At 52.7% G+C, this 20,766-nt stretch overlaps 1 protein-coding gene across 12 annotated transcripts in view; it reads left to right on the forward strand.

The window, feature by feature from the left end:
- MYO9B (myosin IXB) overlaps window positions 1–20,766 on the forward strand; it is a 132,452-nt gene that overhangs the window by 17,711 nt on the left and 93,975 nt on the right. For all 12 annotated transcript variants that reach the window (XM_037728757.1, XM_037728747.1, XM_037728751.1 and 9 more), the window contains exon 2: window positions 12,996–13,893. In XM_037728757.1, coding sequence (XP_037584685.1) covers window positions 13,054–13,893 — 840 coding nt within the window. In that variant the 5' untranslated portion in view covers window positions 12,996–13,053. The remainder of the gene's footprint in view (window positions 1–12,995; window positions 13,894–20,766) is intronic.

Raw genomic sequence — 20,766 nt, forward strand, 5'->3', positions numbered from 1 at the left:
AGAGACGGGGTTTCACCGTGTTGACCAGGATGGTCTCGATCTCTTGACCTCATGATCCACCCGCCTCGGCCTCCCAAAGTGCTGGGATTACAGGCGTGAGCCACCGCGCCCGGCCCACCCAGCTAATTTTTTAATTTTTTATAGAGATGGGGTTTTGTGGCCAGCCACAGTGGCTTACACTTGTAATTCCAGCACTTTGGAAGGCCGACGCAGGCTGATCACTTGAGGTCAGGAGTTTGAGACCAACATGGTGAAACCCCATCTCTACTAAATATACAAAAATTAGCCTGGCCTGGCAGTGTTTGGGCCCAGGTAGAGGGGGTCAGCCTGGAGCTGTGAATGAAAGGACGGGCTTATAGGCTGGTGCCACCTGTGGGACAGGGGTACCGGGTCTGTGGCTCTCGTACTGGGGAGACACTGCACCCTGAGATTCTGTGTCGGGAGCAGGACTGGCCAGTGAGCAGCCAGGAACCTTGAGCTGTGTTCTGAGAGAATGATGGCACCGGGAGGCAGCAGAGGGGTGGGGACAGTCCCTGTGGTGTCAGAGGAGGTCGGGGGCCTGACAGGTGGGAGGTGTTGGACTTCTCTGCAGAGGTGGGACACTTGGAGGTGGGGACAGTGCCAGGCCCATTCAAAGGCCTGGTCAGTGTCTCCTGGAAGTACAGCCCAGGCACAGGGGACCTGGATACCTTGCTCTGTGTCAGAGGCCTGGGGACAGCTTCTCTGGGACTGGTCTGGCTGGCTGGCTGGCTGGCTGTTCAGGAGGCCCCAGCAGAGTCTGGTGTATGAACCTGGCCCGGGCCCCATGGAAAACAGCCTGAGCATGTCCCGTGAGCACATATGGGGACCAAGGGGTGGTCTTGCTGTGTCAAGCCAGACACCCAGGGGCTCTGAGGGTGGACTTCAAGCCTACCCTGAGGGACTTTGTGCTGGGACGTCCCCATGGAGGTCAGCACTTCCAGGCGCTCCCCAACGGTGACACAGAAGATCGAGGGGGTGGTGGGTGGTCTGCCAGGGTTCCTCCTGACCGGCTGGGGTTGGGGTGCCAGCAGACAGGACACAGTCAGTGAGAGGCACAGGGACCAAGCCCCCCAGCTATTCAGAGCAGGGCAGGGAGAGGCAGTGGAGGACCAGAGACGGGATGAGTGTCCTTGGATGTGAGTACAGCGCCCAGGCAGAGCGTGGGGGGCAGGAACGGTCCCCACACAGGGGCAGGTAGAGCTGACGCTGCTGACCCCAGGGCTACAGAGCTGGCAAGCAGGACCAGGTGGGCTGGATGAGGCCGAGCTTGGCGGGCAGTGGTTTCCACAGCGTGGAGTGTGCTGTGAGTTGCAGGATGGGTGGGCGGTTTCAGGGCAGGGTCCAGGCCGGATGGAAGCGAGGAGGGAACAGGTCTCTACCCTGGGCTGGGGCCTAGGCAGGGGGCGTGGTGAGAGGATGTCTCAGTGTCTCTGGTTTTGTTTTGTGTTTTGTTGTTGTTTTGAGACAGGGTCTGCCTCTGTCTGAGGCTGGAGTGCAGTGGCCCAGTCATAGCTCACTGCAGTCTCTACTTCCTGAGCTCAAGGGATACTCCCACCTGAGCCTCCCAAGTAGCTGGGACTATAAGTGCATACCACCACACCCGACTAATTTTTTTGTTTGTTTGTTTTTTGTTTTTGTTTTTAGTAGAGACGGGGTTTCACCAAGTCAGTCAGGCTGGTCTCGAACTCCTGACTTCGTGATCCGCCCAGCTCAGCCTGCCAAAGTGCTGGGATTACAGGCATGAGCCACTGTGCCTGGCCCACGCCAGGCTAATTTTAACTTTTTTTTATTTTTTAGTGTTTTTGTAGTGACAGGGTCTTGCTATGTTGCCCAGACTGGTCTTGAACTTCAGAGCAATCTGCCCTCTTGGCCTCCCAAAGTGCTGGGATGACGGGCATGAGCCAGCACGCCCAGCTAGTGGCTCTGGTGTTAAGTCAAGGGAGGATGTGGGCTGTTTCCAGGAGGGTCCCGACCTCCCCCTCACCTCCCCACTTGCCCGGGACTAATCCAGGCCTCGTCCACAAAATGAGAGATGCTGACGGAAGCACTTGGTGGCCTCTCTCCCTGGAGTCTGTAGGGGAAGTGTGGGCTCCCTGAGCAGAAGGGCCAGATGAGGCCAGCTCAGTGGCAAGAGTTCCGTGGGCAGATCGGAGTGGAGGAGCTTTCCTGGGATACAGACGTGGGCCTGGGAGGGCAGGGTGCAGCAGGAGAGGGTCAGGCCAATGAGCCTTGCAAGGGCCACTCCAGCTTGTGGTCTCCTCGCGTTTCTGCTCCCACCACCCCCATCCCACTGCCATGGAGGAATGTCCCTTCTCTGGTTACCCCTCTTCCCTGTAGCCCTGGCTGCTCAGCAGACGCCTTGAGCAAGGCTTATCCACTTCCTCCTGGCCTGGGGGGCAGGGCACGCATCTGCCGGTCCTGTGACCGTCCCCTTCAGCCCCATCTCTGAGAGTGGGGTTTCCTGAATGTCTGCCCTTCTGCCCCACACACCAGGGGCCCAGAGATGCAGAAACCCCGCAGGCTGTGTTCCCAGCAGAACTCAGAGGACTCCTGGTGTCCCATCAGCATTCCCTGGAGGACATGGAACAGTCCCAAGTGCAGCCATCCATGTGGCCCTCAGCCCTTGTGGTTCTGTGAGCTGGGCTAGTATCAGCCCTCCCCTCAGGTGGCAGAGATTGCAGGGAGCAGGAGAAAGAGCCCTTTCTTGGGGTCTCCTGGTTTCTCGAGCAGAGCTGCTTTCTTCTGTGAAGGAGGAAGTAGGAACATCCCAGTGAGCTCTGCGCCGCCCACATCCACAAGGCTCAGCCGTAACTCAGCCCAAAGCCCACCAGCTGGGAGCTGCACTGAGCCCCTGGTCACGAACGTGAACCTCACAGGATGGGACAGCTCCACCCAGGCCTCGCTCTGTGCACATGCACAGGTGCACGGATGTGTGTAGGCGTGAACCTGTGGGTGGGCGTGTGCATGCAGGTGTGTTTGTATACAAGCATGTGTGCGTGGCTATACACACGTGTGTGCATGAGTGTGTGTTCATACGGAAGTACCTGCTGGCCAAGGCAGGTGGATCTCTGTAGACCAGAAGTTGGAGACCAGCCTGGGCAACATGGCAAAACCCCGTGTCTACTAAAAATACAAAAATCAGCCAGGCGTGGTGGTGCACACTTGTAGTCCCAGCTACTTGGGAGGCTCAAGCACAAGAATCTCTTGAACCCGGGAGGCAGAGGTTGCAATGAGCTGAGATCGTGCTGCTGCACTCCAGCCTGGGCAACAGAACAAGACTTTGTCTCAAAAAAAAAAAAAAAGTTCAGGCCGGGCGCAGTGGCTCACGCCTGTAATCCCAGCGCTTTGGGAGGCCGACGTGAACGGATCATGAGGTCAGGAAATTGAGACCAACCTGGCCAACATGGTGAAACCCCATCTCTACTAAAAATACAAAAATTAGCTGAGTGTGGTGTGCCTGTAATCCCAGCAACTCAGGAGGCTGAGGCAGGAGGATCGTGTGAACCAGGGTGTCAGAGGTTGCAGTGAGCCGAGGTCATCCCATTACACTCCAGCCTGGCGACAAAGTGAGACTCTGTCTCAAAAAAAGAAAGTGCCTGCTCGTGTGTTCCTTCCTACTTGTGTCCTTGTGTGCATGTGTGTGCAAGCATGTGTGTATACAAGCATGTATGTGCATACTGTGTCCGTGTGTGTTTATATGAGCATTGGCATGTCCTGTATTGTGTGCACACTGGTGTGTTCATGTTTGTGCACTGTGTGCACACAAGCATGTGTATTCACGTGTTTCCTCTGACTGCATGCAAGCACATGGAAGTATGTATGCCATACACACGCATTCATGCAGGTGTGATTAAGACACGTATCTCAGCCAGGCACAGTGGCTCACACCTGTAATCCTGGTATTTTGGGAGGCTGAGGTGGGCAGATCACCTGAGGTCAGGAGTTCAAGACCAGCCTGGCCAACATGGTGAAACCCCGTCTCAACCAAAAATACAAAAAATTAGCTGGGCGTGGTGGTGCAAGCCTGTAATCCCAACTACTTGGGAGGCTGAGGCAGGAGAATCGCTTGAACGTGAGAGATGGAGGTTGCAGTGAGCTGAGATCTTGCCACCGCACTCTAGCCTGAGCAACAAGAGTGAAACTTCCATTTCAAAAAGAAAAAGATACATGTCTTCAATTTGGGCTCCTGTATTCCTTGCCTGGCTTGAAAGTGCGTAAACCTCTGTCCAACTTCCATGGCCCTATGGAGCTGCCTGGGAACATTCCATGATTACCACCCGGGACGACCAGGTGAGCGGCACCACGTGGCACCTGCAAACCTGACACACCTTTAGGTTCCCAACCATCTCCCTGCCGTGGTGTCTGAGGAACTGTACCTGGGATCAAGGGCTAAACTTTTGAATACAGAGCAAGAAGCTTTAAAAAGATAAACTCTTGGGGAAATGGGATCTTTTAAATTCACATAATTTTTTTTTTTTTTAAATGGAGTTTCACTCTGTCAGCCAGGCTGGAGTGCAATGGCCCGATCTCAGCTCACTGCAACCTCTGCCTCCCAGGTTCAAGCAGTTCTCTGCCGCAGCCTTCTGAGTAGCTGGGATTGCAGACACCCACCACCACTCCCGGCTAATTTTTGTATTTTTAGTAAAGGTGACGTTTCACCATCTTGGCCAGGCTGGTCTTGAACTCCTGACCGCGTGATCCACCTGCCTTGGCCTCTCAAAGTGCTGGGATTACAGGCCTGAGCCACCACGCCTGGCCAAATCCACGTAATTTTTAAAGCAGTTTTTTGTGGGGGATTTTGGAGACAGGGTCTTGCTCTGTGGCCAGGCTGCTGTGCAGTGGTGCAATCATTACTCACTTCAGCCTCCACCCACTGGGTTCAAGTAATCCCACCTCGGCCTCCCAGGTGGCTGGGACTACAGGTATGTGCCACCAAGCCCAGCTAAATTATTTATTTATTTATTTATTTTTGTAGAGATAGCCTTATTGTGTGATCCGTGCTGGTTTGGAATTCCTGGGCTCAAGCAATCCGCCCACCTCAGCCTCCCAAAGTGCTGAGATTATAGGCGTGAGCCACTGCACCTAGCCTTTTCAAGCAGTTTCATCCAGGTGAAATTGTTGCATCATAAGCTCCTTGCTAAGTGTGCAAACAGCCGTGAGCCCACCACCACGACCGACGTCATAAACATGTCTGTCATCTGAAAAGTGCCCTCAGGCCCCTTGCCATCCCTCCCCACCCCACATCCTCAGCAGCCACCAATTAGCTTTCTGTCTTCATAGATCAGTTTGCATTTCCTAGCATTTTATAAACATGGAATCATACAGTATCGGGTTTGTTTTTTAAACGTAATTGAGGAAAAGTCACAAAATGTAAAATTCACCATCTAAAGTGTGCAATTTGGCTGGGTGTGGTAGCTCAAGCCTGTAATCCCGGCACTTTGGGAGACTGACAGAGGCAGATTGCTTGAGCCCAGGAATTTGAGACCAGCCTGGGCAACATGGTGAAACCCAGTCTCTACTAAAAATACAAAAATTCGCCAGGCATGGTGGCGTGTACCTGTCTGTAGTTCCAGCTCCTCAGGAGGCTGAGGCGAGAGGATTGCTGGAGCTAGGAGAGGTTGGCACTGCAGTGAACCACAGCTGCATCGCTGGACTCCAGCCCGGGCAACAGAATGAGATCCTGTCTCAAAAATAAAAATTTGGCCAGGTGAGGTGGCTCATGCCTGTAATTCCAGCACTTCGGGAGGCCGAGGCCGGCAGATCACTTGAGGTCAGAGGTTCCAGACCAGCCTGGCCAACATGGTGAAACCCAGTCTCCACTAAAAATGCAAAAATTAGTGAGGCATGCTGGCGGGTGCCTATAATCCCAGCTCTTCAGGAGGCTGAGGCAGGAGAATCGCTTGAACCCAGGGTACGGAGGTTACATTGAGCCAGGATCACAGCACTGCAATGGAGTGCAAGACTCTTGTCTCAAAAAGAAAACATAAATTAAAAATTAAAGTGTGCAATTCAGCGTTGTGCAATGACCATCTCTATGTGATTCCAGAACATTTTCATCCCCTTAAAAGGAAACCCCGTGTCCATTAGCAGTCACTCCCTGTTCCCCATCCCCCAGTCCCTGGCAACCACCAGTCTGCTTCCTGTCTCTATGGATTTGCCTGTTCTGGGCATTTCATATCAATAGAATCATACAACGTGTGGCCTTTTGGGTCTGGCTTCTCTCACTCAGCATCATGTTTTTGGGGATTCATCCATGTTCTCGCATGGAGCAGGCTTGATTCCTTTCTATGGCTGAATCATATTTCGTTGTGTGGATGGACCATGCTTTGTGTATCCGTCCCTCTGCCAATGCACATTGGGTTGTTTCCACCTTTTGGCTGTCGTGAATAGAGCTGCCACAGACATTGGCATACAAGGAATTGAGTTGCTGCTCTCCATTCTTTTGGGTCTCTACCTGGGAGCAGAATTACTAGGTCTGTATGTCGTGTTTTTTGCCGGGCTTCTTTCACGCAGCACAATATTTCTGGATTGGTTTCCTACTTGGTGAGCATCAGGAACCAGCCATTCTGAACTTGTTGGTTCCTTCTCATTGCTGAGCCATGTTCCATGGTGTGGGCAGTTTGTGCATTCATTCACCAGCTGGTGGACATTTGCCTCGTTCTCAGTTTGGGGCTCTCAGAACTAGACGTCTCTGTCTCAAAATCTGCTTCATTTCTGCCGGGTCACTCCTGAGAGGGGAATTGCTGGGCCATGTGCTAGATATGTGTTTTAGCATTTAAAGAAACTGCTGGCTGGGTTCGGTGGCTCATGCCTGTAATCCCAGCACTTTGGGAGGTCAAGATGGGCAGATAACCTGAGGTTGGGAGTTCGAGACCAGCCTGACCAACATAGAGAAACCCCATCTCTACTAGCAATACAAAATTAGCTGGACGTGGTGGCGCACACCTCTAATCCCAGCTACTCGGGAGGCTGAGACAGGAGAATTGCTTGAACCTGGGAGGTGGAGGTTGCGGTGAGCCGAGATCGCACCATTGCACTCCAGCCTGGGCAACGAGAACAAAACACCAACTCAAAATATAAAAAAAATAAAATAAACTGCCAAAGTGTTTTCTAAAGTGGATGAGGGCCAGCCACAGTGCCTCATGCCTGTAGTCCCAGCACTTTGGGAGGCCAAGGTGGGTGGAGTTCCAGACCAGCCTGGGCAACATGGCAAACCTCGTCTCAGCAAAAAAAATACAAAAATTAGCTGGGTGTGGTGGTGCGTGCCTGTGGTCTCAGCTACTCAGGAGACTAAGATAGGAAGATCACTTGAGCCCGGGAGGTCGAGGCTGCAATGAGCTGAGATCATGCCACTGCATTCCAGCCTGAATGACAGAATGAAGCCCTGTGTCAAACAATTAAAAAGTGGATGAGCTGCCTTGTTCAAATAGTTTGTTGTTGTTGTTTTTAAGAAATAGAGTCTTGACCAGGTACAGTGGCTCATGGCTATAAACCCCAGCATTTTGGGAGGCCAAGGTGGGTAGATCACTTGAGGTCAGGAGTTGGAGACTAGCCTGGCCAACATGGTGAAACCCTGTCTCTACTAAAAATACAAAAATTAGCTCTGTGTGGTGGCGCGCACCTGTAATCCCAGCTACTCAGGAGGCTGAAGCCGGAGGGTTTAAGCAATTCTCCTGCCTTGGCCTCCTGAGTAGCTGGGACTACAGGTGCGCGCCACCACACAGAGCTAATTTTTGTATTTTTAGTAGAGACAGGGATTCACTATATTGGCCAGGCTGGTCTCGAACGCCTGACCTCGTGATCTGCCCACTTCAGCCTCCCAAAGTGCTGGGATTACATGGGTGAGCCACTGTGTCTGGCCAGGGAAAAGTTTTAAGAATTAAATCTTCCACGTCCCCCAACCTTCTTCCCTGTTGCCGCTCTATCCCCGTGTGAACATTACCTTGGCCTTATAAGCATGCATTTAACACCTTCTGCAGGAATTCCCAGAGCCCGAGTTATCTCAGCCTCTGGTGGCCATGACCCTACGAAGTCACAGTGCTGAGTCATGCTTCTCTTTAGGCAGAGGTCAGCAAACCTTTTCTTTGAAGGGCTGGATACTAAATATTTTAGGTTTTCCAGGCTATAATATTACAGTCTCTGCCTGAACTATTCCACTCTGCTATTGTAGCAAAAGCAGCTACAGGCAATTAGGAAATGAGTGGGCAAGGCTGCCTTCCAATAAAACTTTATTTTACCCACTTGGTGAACAAACTCCTCTTCATCCTTCAGAAACCCTCTTTTTTTTTTTTTTTGAGATGGAGTCTCGTTCTGGTGCTCAGACCAGAATGCAGTGGCATGATCTGGGCTCACTGCAACTTCTGCCTCCCAGGTTCAAGTGATTCTCGTGCCTCAGCCTTCGCTAGGATTACAGGCACCCGCCACCATGCCCAGATAATTTTTGTATTTTTAGTGGAAACATGGTTTCACCATATAGGCCATGCTGGTCTTGGACTCCTAACCTCAGGTGATCCATCCGCCTTGGCCTCCCAAAGTGCTGGGATTACAAGTGTGAGCCACCGCGCCCGGCCATTGGGGGCTTTCTCTAAATATCCCACCAGATGCTCATATCTCCCTAAGAACTCAGCTGAAGCTGGGGCTCCTGAGCCACCGCGCCTGGCCTCAGAACCCCTCTTAGATATTGTCACTCCCCTAACATGTTCTTTGGTCCTTCAGGATAATCACTCTTGCTGTGTGTCTTTTAACTGTTGCGCTGGGTCACGTCTACACTCGGGTCTGGTAGCATACCAGCCTCTCCTGCCTAGCTTTGGCCTCGAACTCGTACCCTCAGCCGTCCTTGGTTGACTCACGCCACATTTCTGACTCTTGCTTCAAGCCCCCAGGTGGGCCGGCACCAGCGTTTTTTTTTCTTGTAACCTTGAGAAGCAAACACATTTTTTAAAGAATAAACTTGGCCAGGCACAGTCGCTCATGCCTGTAATCTCAGCACTCTGGGGGCCTAGGCAGGTGGATCGTTTGAGCCCAGGAGTTTGATTCCAGCCTGGGCAACATAGTGAGACCCCCATCTCTACAGAAAATACAAAACTATTAGCCAGGCGTGCATGGTGGTGTGCACCTATAGTCCCTGCTACTTGGGAGGCAGAGGTGGGAGGATCACCTGAGCCCAGGGAGATCGCCTGAGCCAGGTGTGGTGGCACATACCTATAGTCCCAGCTACTTGGGAGGCTGAGGCAGGAAAATTGCTTGAACCCGCACAGCAGAGGTTGTAGTGAACAGAGGGCGCACCACGGCACTGCAGTGAGCCTTGATCATGCTGCTGTACCCCAGCCTAGGCAGTAAAGCAAGACCCTAACAAAAAAATGAAAGAATAAACTGGGTGACCCTGTCTGTTAAAAAAAAAAAAAAGGGAAGAGGGTGAATTTTGTGGAGCTAAACAATGTATATACGTGGACATATGGAGTGGAATGGACATTGGAGACTGCAGAAGGGGAGGCGGGGAGGTGGGTGAAGGCGGAAGAATTTCCCATTGAGTACGGTGTTCACTATTCAGGCAACGTGTATCCTAAAAGCCCAAATTGGCCAAATCCAATAGGATTACAGTGGCTCACTCCTATAATCCTAGCACTTTGGGAGGCCAAGATGGGAGGATCGTTTGAGTTTAGGAGTTCAAGACTGCCTGGCCAACATAATGAGACTCTTGTCTCTATTTGAAAGAAAGAAGAAGCTGGGTGCAGTGGCTCATGCCTGTAATCCCAGCACTTTGGGAGGCCCAAGTGGGCAGATCACGAGGTCAGATCAAGATCAGCCTGACCAACATGGTGAAACCCCATCTCTACTAAAATGACCAAAAAAATTAGCTGGGCATGGTGGCGCGTGCCTGTAATCCCAGCTACTCAGGAATCTGAGACAGGAGAATCGCTTGAACTGGGAGGCCAAGGTTACAGTGAGCCAAGATCGCACCAGCCTGGGTGACAGAGCGAGACTCCATCTCAAAAAGAAAAAAAAAAAAAAAAAAAAAAAAAAAAAAAAGCTGCAGAGATAGTATTCAAAGCCAAGTCTAAATCCAGACCCTGAAATGGTAGTCACTATGCAATAGTACTTTATACAAGGCCGCTGGGCTCAGGATTCTTGGGGCTTCTTTAGAACAAAGTTGTTTTGCTGCCCCTTTACCCAAGGAGCCATTCTAAACCCAGCCACAGCTTACCAGGAATATGTAAGCCCCTCTCTTCCAGCACAAAGCCTCTTGGCCACATCCTCCAAGGTCCTGGGAGGACTCCGCAAGCAATATGCAACCTTCAGAGGACACAGCGTTCTTTACATTCTAATTCTAGCTCACAGCCTGTATACAAAGGCGACCAGGAAGGCTGAGTTCCTATGCTCATTCCCACCACTGCACATGCTGTTCTCCATCTTAAAATGCTCCCCGCTCAGGTCACACTCTGACTGCAGAGTGTGGGCCTGTATAAAGATTGCCCCACTCCTGAAGCCCTTCAGAACTAGATGAGTCCACACTGATTTTTCTCATTCCTTCCAAAGCATGTTCCATTTGGCCATTAACATAGTTTCTGCTTTTTCTCTTTTTTGAATCACGTATGAGAGCCTTATATCCCTAGCAAGCACTTTGCAAGCAGGGGCCAGGTCCTAAACGTACTCTGTACCCCCACCCCAAGTGTCCAGCTTGGGGCTGGACATGCCATCAACTCCTGATAAATACTTGCTGGACTCCATCCAATGGTCCTGACAATCAATTCCCTCCCTCCTGGACCATTCATTCTGGTCACTGCTCCTCTCAAAAGAAATGGCTGGCACCCCACTCCCCAACTATCTCTCCACAAGGCACATGATCTTTCAAAGTTCTGGGATTTGATTCTGCTGCCCTGTCAGAAAGAAGCCTGACCTTTCTGATAATCTGTTGTCTGTGGGAGCCCATAGAGAAAACATGAGACCAGTTTTTCTGCACTGAGTAGGGCTCTCTGAGAGCTCTGAGAGGCTGTTGGAGGCCTTGGCTCTAAACCATCTGAGTTTAGAGCCAAAGCCAGAGATGGAGGGAGCTGGGTGTTTGCTCTTCTCCACTCTTGCTACCTTCTCAAGGGCTCCTGGTAACCAAATATGTTTGCCTTTTGCTACCCTGGGAGGCTGAGAGCCTCCTGTTCTCTGCAGACGGAGACAGAACTGCATAAGAGNAAAAAAAAAAAAAAACAATGTCCAGACTTTACCACTACACAATATGTGCATGTAAGAAACCTATACTTCGCAGGCTGGGTGCGGTGGCTCACCCCTGTCATCCCAGCACTTTGGGAGGTTGAGGTGGCCAGATCACCTGAGGTCAGGGGTTTGAGACCAGCCTGGCCAACATGGTGAAAACCCGTCTCTGCTAAAAAAAATATAAAAATTAGCCGAATGTGGCGGGTGCATGCCTATAATCCCAGCTACTCGGGAGGCTGAGGCAGGAGAATTGATTGAACCCAGGCAGCAGAGGTTGTAGTGAGCCGAGATCACACCACTGCACTCCAGTCCGGGTGACAGCGCAAGAGTCTAAAGAAAAAAAGAAAAGAAATTTGTATTGGTACATTGCCACTTAATACCCTCCTGGTGTACTTTTGGTGTTACTAGTTCTTCTATTCAGTCCTGTGGTCTTGGACAGCTAGCTCCTCAGTCTTTCCTTGTTGCCCATGACCTTGGCAATCTTGAGTGCACCAGCCATATTCCTGCAGGACGCCCCCAGTCTGGGCCTGCCTAATGTTCTTCTCCCCAGTAGACCGGAGTTGTGGCTTCAGAAGTAAATGCACTTTAAGGTGTTCTTCTGAGTGCGTTTTTCATGGCTTTCCTGGACTTTATCTTCCTAGGTTGGGTTTTGAGGACCCTGGAGTTTCGGGAATCCCAAGTTTCGGGGCAGGTTCAGTCTTGCTCATCCCCACAAGCCTCTCGCTGCTACTGGTGCATGGCCAAGGCCTGTGGGGCCGAGTCTTTATCTGCTTGGGGAGCTGCTGGGGAGGTTTATTCAGAGACAAGGTCAGGAAGGATGTGGGCTGGGAAGAGCATAGCAGAAAGAGGGTCGTGGCTGTTGGGTTTCAGAGTTGACAGGCTGCCTCTGGATGGGGTGGGACGGGGGCTGGGATGGAGCAAACTCAGGGGAAGGGTCAGGTCTAGGGGGTTGTCTGATGATAGCACTTATAAAAGCCACTATCAGAGATTTTTTTTTTTTTTTTTTTTTTTGAGACAGAATTTCATTTTTGTTGCCCAGGCTGGAGTGCAATGGCGTGATCACGGCTCACGGCAACCTCTGCCTCCCAGGTTCAAGTGATTCTCTTGCCTCAGCCTCCTGAGCAGCTGGGACTACAGGCATGCACCACCACGCCTGGCTAATTTTTGTATTTTTAGTAGAGATGGGGTTTCACTATGTTGGCCAGGATGGTCTCGATCTCTTGACCTCATGATCCACCTGCCTTGGCCTCCCAAAGTGCTGGGATTACAGGCATGAGCCATAGCGCCCGGCCAATTTTTTTTTTTAAGTGACAGAGTCTCTCTCTGTCACCCAGGCTGGAGCACAGTGGTGTAATCACGGCTCACTGCAGCCTCGATCTCCTGGGCTCAAGCAGCCTCCCAGGGAGCTGGGACCACAGGCGAGCACGACCACGCCTGGCTAATTTTTTTATTTTTTGTAGAGATCGGGTCTCGCTGTGTTCCCCAGGCTGGTCTCAAACTCCTGACCTCAAGCCATCCTCCCACCTTGGCCTCCCAAAGTGTTGGAATTATAAGCATGAGCCACTGCCTGCAGCCAGAGGTCATATTAAATGACAAACAGACCCTCATGGGATGCCGTGACTGGTTGCCCCTGGCTTTCTGGGAGAGTCTAGTCGGGTAGGGAACTGCAGCCTCGGGTCAGGTGCTGTCTGTCCAGGAGCGGAACACCGCATGCCCCTTAAACTTGCCCCCACCACTCTGACCTTGCCTGACTGTGACCTCCCTTCCAGCTGCAGGACACGCGCGCCCCGAGCCCGGGAGGCATGCTGAAGCCAGGCGGCTGGCAGGATGAGTGTGAAAGAGGCAGGCAGCTCGGGCCGCCGGGAGCAGGCGGCCTACCACCTGCACATCTACCCCCAGCTGTCCACCACCGAGAGCCAGGCCTCGTGCCGCGTGACCGCCACCAAGGACAGCACCACCTCGGACGTCATCAAGGACGCCATCGCCAGCCTGCGACTGGACGGCACCAAATGCTACGTGCTGGTGGAGGTCAAAGAGTCGGGTGGCGAGGAGTGGGTGCTGGACGCCAACGACTCGCCCGTGCACCGGGTGCTGCTGTGGCCCCGGCGGGCGCAGGATGAGCACCCGCAGGAGGATGGCTACTACTTCCTGCTGCAGGAGCGCAACGCGGACGGGACCATCAAGTACGTGCACATGCAGCTGGTGGCGCAGGCCACGGCCACCCGGCGCCTGGTGGAGCGTGGCCTCCTGCCGCGGCAGCAGGCGGACTTTGATGACCTGTGTAACCTCCCTGAGCTGACTGAGGCCAACCTCCTGAAGAACCTCAAGCACCGCTTCCTGCAACAGAAGATCTACACGTACGCAGGGAGCATCCTGGTGGCCATCAACCCCTTTAAGTTCCTGCCCATCTACAACCCCAAGTACGTGAAGATGTACGAGAACCAGCAGCTGGGCAAGCTGGAGCCGCACGTCTTTGCGCTGGCCGATGTGGCCTACTACACCATGCTCAGGAAGCGCGTGAACCAGTGCATCGTGATCTCGGGCGAGAGCGGCTCGGGCAAGACCCAGAGCACCAACTTCCTCATCCACTGCCTCACCGCCCTCAGCCAGAAGGGCTATGCCAGCGGCGTCGAGAGGACCATCCTGGGTGCCGGCCCCGTGCTGGAGGTGAGCAGGGAGGCGGGTCCGTCTATGGGAGGGGGCCTCTCTTTGGAAAATGCGGGTTTCAAGCCAAAGCACGGTGGCTTGCGTCTGTAATCGCGATGCTTTGGGAGGCTGAGGCGGGATGATTGCTTGAGCCCAGGAGTTCAAGATCAGCCTGGGCAACATAGCAAGACCCTCTCTCTACAAAAAAAAAAAAAAAAAATGATTAGCCAGGCAGGCACAGTAGTGCTCACCTGTAGTCCCAGCTACTCAGGAGGCTGAGGCAGGAGGATCACTTGAGCACAGGAGTTGGAGGCTACAGTGAGCCATGATCATGCCACTGCACTCTAGTCTGGATGACAGAGAGAGACTCTGTCTCAAAAAGAAAAAAAAGGAATTTCAGGCACTTGAGCCCAGGAGTTCAACATCAGCCTGGACTACATAGCAAGGACCCCTCTCTACCAAAAAAAAAAAAAAAAAAAAAAAAAAAACACCCCTAAAAAAAAAAAAAAAAAAAAAAAAAAAAAAAAATGTGAGGATTAGCCAAGTGCAGTGGCACACATTTGTTGTCCCAGCTATTGGAGAGGCTAAGGCAGGAGGATCACTGGAGCCCACAAGTTCAAGGCTGCAGTGAGCTATGATCACACCACTGCACTCCAGCCTGGGCAACAGAGAGAGACCCCGTCTCTAAAGAGAGAACAAGTGGAAGTTTTCTGATTGTTGTCATTATTCATGCAGGGCAAGGCCAACTGGTCGGGAGGCAACTGCCCTTGGAAAGAGTTTGTGACTCACAGTTCCCCTAAGAACAGGGTGCAATACCATGGAAGGCCACAGGGGGAAGCACTGAGATTCATCAGGAGGCCGAGGGAGAGAGGGATAATGGGAGCCGGGAGAGGCAGGAAACTTTACTGTGATTTTCATGCATCAGAACGTGCTAGGCAGAGTAAGCTGGCTTAGGATTGGCTTGTTTGAATTATTGCAGGCTCTGAGGCATAGGGGCTGCCCCTTGTTGTCAGGTCCCAGGGCCTGGGGTGACAAGGGTAGGGGATAGTGGGCTAGAGTGTGAGAGCCCTGGAGAGGAGGTGGCTGGGGTGTGGGCTCTGGACTGGCTGGTTTGCATATGGAAGGCAAGCCCTGCACCATCTGTAGGAATTGGCTAGAGCCAATCTAGGAATGGGAAGGGCCATCTCTCCGGGGTCAGCCAGGCCCTGGATGTCAGAGCATCAAAAATACAGAAAATACAAAGTCACCAGGGGCACTGGTTCATGCCTGTAATCCCAACGCTTTGGGAGGCTGAGGCAGGTGGATCACCTGAGGTCCAGACTTCGAGACCAGCCTGGCCAATATGATGAAACCTCATTTCCACTAAAAATATAAAAATTAGCCGGGCACAATGGTGCGTACCTATAATCCCAGCTACTCGGGAGGATGAGGCAGGAGAATCACTTGAACCCGAGAGGTGGAGGTTGCAGTGAGCCAAGATCGCTTCACTCCAGCCTGGGTGACAGACCAATACTCCATCTCAAAAAAATAAAAAAGTCACCGTTAATACACATTTGGAATCCAAAATGTGGCCATTCGTTCTTAAGGTGCCTGAAAGAAAAGCCTAGGGTATTCAAACCAGTTTGCGGAGTGCTTCACAGGGCATTTCTAGGGGGACCAGCAGGGTGGAAGCAAGCCCGCAAGGCGCACAGCAGGCCGGGGGGTTAAGGGGATGGGGAGGCGTTGTCACAAGAGTGGGCAAGGGGAGGGGCCACCTCGTTTCACTGTAGAGGCAGCAGAGAGGGGACTAACCAGGCTCTCATGCTCTCCACCTGCTGTTCATTGCTCTAATCAGCCAAACCCTATGGGAGCCCTCAATGTGCCGCTGTGGGTGAGTCTTGTGGCCACAGGGCTGCAGAAGTGACCACATAGCACCCATCATTCTGAGGGTTTTAGGACGAGGTCTATCCACATGTCTCAGAACAATGCAACTATAGCCACCTGGTGAGGGCCAGGGCAGTGTGTGGCCTCAGGGGTCTGCACTTATGAGTGTGCGGTCTGCCTTTTTTTCTTTCTTTCTTTCTTTTTTTTTTGCAAGACGGACTTTTGCTCTGTTGCCCAGGCTAGAGTTCAGTGGTGCAATCTCAGCTCACTGCAACCTTCACCTCCCAGGTTCAAGCAATTCTCCTACCTCAGCCTCCCAAGTTGCTGGGATAACAGGTACGTGCCATCACGCCTGGCTCATTTTTTGTCTTTTTAGTAGAGACGGGGTTTCACCTTGTTAGCCAGGATGGTCTCCATCTCCTGACCTCATGATCCACCACCTCAACCTTCCAAAGTACTGGAATTACAGGCGTGAGCCACCATGCCTGTAATCCCAGTACTTTGGAAGTACTGGGATCACCGGAGGTCAGGAGTTTGAGACCAGTCTGGCCAACATGGGGAAACCCTGTCTCTACTAAAAATACAAAAATTAGCTGGGTGTGGTGATGGGCGCCTATAATCCCAGCAACTCAGGAGGCTGAGGCAGGAGAACGGCTTGAACTTGGGAGGCAGAGGTTGCAGTGAACCGAGATTGTGCCATGGCACTCCAGCCTGGGCAACAAGAGTGAAACTTCGTCTCGATATTTTAAAAAGTAATAACAAAAAATTAACCAGGCATGGTGGTGCATGTCTGTGGTCCTAGCTACTCAGGAGGTTGAAGTGAGAGGATTCCATGAACCCAGGAGTTCAAGACTGCAGTGAGCTGCACTCCAGCCCGGGTGACACAGCAAGACTCTGCCTCGAAAAAATAACAGGCCAGGTGCAGTGGCTCACACCTGTAATCTCAGCACTTTGGGAGGACGAGGTGGGTGGATTGTGAGGTCAGGAGTTCGAGACCAGCCTGGCCAACATGGTGTAACCCCCGTCTCTACTAAAAATACAAAAACTAGCCGGGTGTGGTGACACACACCTGTAATCCCAGCTACTTGGGAGGCTGAGGCAGGAGAATCGCTTGAACCCAGGAGGCGGAGGTTGCAGTGAGTCGAGATTGCACCATGGTTCTCCAGTGTGGGTGACAGAGCAAGAGTCTGTCTCAAAAAATAAATAAATAACAACAAAAAAAATGTAGTAGGTGAATGAGCAAGAGGGTAGATCCGACATTTATCATGTCAAGCATTTTGCCAAATGGGACCAGGCAGGTGGGTGAACACCTGAGCCCTGCAGAATTAGCGTGCCCAGCCCCAAGGTCTCAACGTGGCACAGCCAGGAGGCAGGATTGCCACCAAAGCCTCAGTTCGGGGTCCATGTCCTCCCCACCACGCTGCTGCCTGCACAGCGCCATCTCCCTAGGACCCTCCACGGCGTGGATGAGTTTCCTGTTGCTTATACAACAGAGTGTTAGGGGCAAGGCATTTCCAGCAACAGCAATTGAATCTCTCCTGGTCCTGGAGGCATCCTCTGGGCCGCACTCGCTCCCAGTTCTGGGGGAGGACACTTCAGGCCCCCTCCAGCTTGTCTGGGGGCTGCAGATGTACCCTGGCCTGTGGCCACATTGCGTCAGTCTCTGCCTCTGTTGTCAGGGGTGTTCTTCCTGCGTGTCCGTGTCTTCACGTGGCTTTCTTAAAACAAGGACGCCACTCATGGGACATAGGGCCCATCCTACTCCGGTGTGACCTCATCCTACCTAACTGCCTCTGCAAAGATCCTATTTCCAAATAAGGCCACATCCACAGGTTCCGGGGGTGAGGATGCAGATGTAATTTTGGGGGCGGGGGGCACAAGTCAGCCCACAGCAGCCCCCGTCAAGTCCCACTTGGTGGTATCTGGTGCCTGGGTCCCTGAGGGCTGCCCCAGATCCTCGATCATCCTGGGGGCTGGTAATTCTTCCCCAGATGCCAACAAAGCTCCTTCCAGCCTCCACGCCTGCACAGTCTCCAGGATGCCTTTGACGGCCATTAGTCACCCTCTGTGAGTCAGACCCCTGGTCCTGCCAGGCCGCCCTGCTTGGGGCCTCAGCAGCAGGGGCCGGTGAGGCCGGTTTTCTCCAGCGGTTCTAAGCCGCTCGAGGGTGGTGCCCACGCCGGCTTCCAAAACAGGCTTGAGCCAAATCCACGTCATGGCAATAAACGTGCTTCCTGGGGCGACTGTTTGCAAAGGGATACGATTGTCTTCACTTAGAGCTGGATTTCTCAACCTGGGCTTTGCTGACATTCATGGCCAGATCGTTCTCTGTGGGAGGGAGTCGTCCTGTGCATTGAACGGCATTGAACAGCATCCTGGCCTGTACCCACCAGAAGCCAGGAGCACTCCCCAGCCTGCAGGTGTGACAACCAGACAGTTCATTGAGTAGAGAGGTATGGGACGGAACCACCCACTGGGACTAGAACCGCTGTCTTTAAGTTCTTCCCATAAGAAGTAATCCCTGTTCCTTGCAGCCACTGAGCTTTAGATATTATCCATGAGTTCCATCTGTTCTCTGCTAACCTGGGAGTCATTTTTTTCTTTTTGTGAGACAGGATCTCGCTCTGTTGCCCATGCTGGAGTGCAGTGGCACGATCTTGGCTCGCTGCAACCTCCACCTCCTGGGTTTAAGTGATTCTCGTGCCTCAGCCTCCCGAGTAGCTGGGACTACAGGTGCGCGCCACCACACCTGGCTAATTTTTGTATTTTTAGTAGAGAATGGTTTCACCATGGTGGCCAGGCTGGTCTGGAACTCCTGAAGTAATCCGTCTGCTTCGGCCTCCCAAAGTGCTGTGATTACAGGTGTGAGCCACCGCGCCTGGCCCCAAGAATCGTTTTCTAGTAAGAGGAATAATTAGCTAACTCGTGCCTCGGGCGCACTGGGTGTCAGGGTTTAGGCTTCGTGATTTTCATCCATCATCTATCTCTAAACTCTGAAGGCAGCTTTGCCCATTTTCAAGATGAGGAAACCAAGCCCCAGAGAGACACACGGATGTGCGAGTTTCCTGAGGCATCTATAATAAAAGTATTATGGGCTGGGGGGCTCCAACAGCAGGGATTGATTCTCTCACAGTTCTGGAGGCCGGAAGTCGGAAATCAAGGTGTGGGCAGGTCTGGGTCCCTCTGGAGCCTCTTAGGGAGAATCTGTCCCAGGCCTCTCTCCCGGCTTCTGGTGGCTTCCGCCATCCTTGGAGCTCCTGGGCTTGTGGCCGTATGGCTCTGCCCTCTGCCTCCATTGTCACCTGGTCTTCTCCCCTGTGTGTGTCCATTCTCCCTCTCCTTTCTCTCATGAAGACTCTGGTCCCTGGACGGAGGGTTGACCCTAATTCCAGGATCACCTCATCCCAAGATGCTTATCTTCATGACATCTGCAAAGATCCTCTTTCCAAATAAGGGCACAGTCACAGGTTCTGGGGGTAAGGACTTAGACATGTCTTTTTGGGAGGCCACAAGTCAACCCACCACAGATGATCTCTCCAGGCCACACCGCAGACAGCCATGGCCAAACCCAGGGTTTGAACCCGGCCTGAGCCCCGGCCCTCTGTTCAGGCTGCCTCTCTGCTCTCCCCTCTCTCGCCTGGGCTGTGGAAAGCCGGAGATCAGCACAACTCTCGGCGTCGATCGGGGACTTTTTCTCAGCTCCCTGAAAGGAGAAGTTGAGCTGTTTTGAGGTTTGGGTGTCGCTGGGTGCACCCCCTCACCCCCGCCCCCTGCAAGGGTTGCAGCTTCGCTGTGCAATGCTGACCAAAAAACAGGAAGGGAACGCTGTGGAAAGCCGGTTCCAATCAGCTGATCTGCCCGCTGCTGCAGTTAACTGTTGCCATCACTTTTCACCAAGTCTGGAGGCTGCAGAAGCCTCTCCATCCTCCACGTGGCCACTCGCCTCTCAGGGCGGGCACCCCTTGACAGCGCAGGGGCTGTGGATAAAGCAGCCTACAGCGTTGGCCACTGGGGCTCCCCACAAAGCACACCCAGAACATGCTCCTTACCCTGTGCCCACAGCCTCAGATCCTCCAAGCCTCGCTACAGGGCCCTTCTGAGAGCCGGCTGCGTCCAGGGGGCCAGGGGCTGGGGCTCCCTTCATCTGCCTTGAACTGCAGCAAGCCAGCAGTGTGTGTGGGTTTTCATTCTGAAAGCAGAAATAAAATCAGGATCCTTGCTTGTCAGGCTGTCATCCCAAGGTTCCCAGGACTCCATGGAGCCCCTGTGGCCCAGCCCACAGTGGGACACTGTGACAGTGATGAGCTGCGGGGCGCAGACAGCCCCAGCTGGTGGAGCTGTGCTCACCCAAATTCATGCCAATGCCCAAGGCATTCCAGTGAGGGACTGAGGAAGGGCCCTGAACCTGCCACTGCCCCAGACCCCTCTCTTGGGGCAAAGGAACTTAGAACTTGTACCCACCTGGACCTGGTCCTCAGCTCCTCCTTAGGGGCCCCACAAACCCAGTCTCATGTTCCCCCTGACTCCCCCAACCCCTCCGCCATCAGCCAGGCCACGAGCTCTGTTCCCCCATCCACAGTCAGCACTGGGGCAGGTCCAGCTGGGCAGGTCACCCAGACCACAGTGCCATTATCTACCTCGACCTCCGCCCTCAATGACACCTGCCTGGACCATGTCCTTTCCCCCGAGTCTGTCAGATGAAACACAGATGGATGCCAGCCTCCACCCAGTGTTGGGGGCATTGTCTCATATATCATCCTCGCCACATCGTGACATGGGCAGACTAACCACCCCCACCTGACATGTGAGGAAACTGAGGCACACAAGCCACTCAGCAAGGGTGGCAGAGATAGAAGGTTCTGGAACCAGCAGTGTGCCAACTCCCATGCCTCCGAAGTTGAGGTTTCTGTTTAAGAGCTTATTGAGATATAACTTACCTATTTACTTATTTATTGATAAATAGATAAATTATATTTATATCTGTAGTTTATAAATATGTAGATTAAATTATATCTGCAGTTTATAAATCTA

The sequence above is a fragment of the Cebus imitator genome, unplaced genomic scaffold (genome assembly GCF_001604975.1).
Source record: "Cebus imitator isolate Cc_AM_T3 unplaced genomic scaffold, Cebus_imitator-1.0 Scaffold280, whole genome shotgun sequence".
NCBI lineage: Eukaryota > Metazoa > Chordata > Mammalia > Primates > Cebidae > Cebus > Cebus imitator.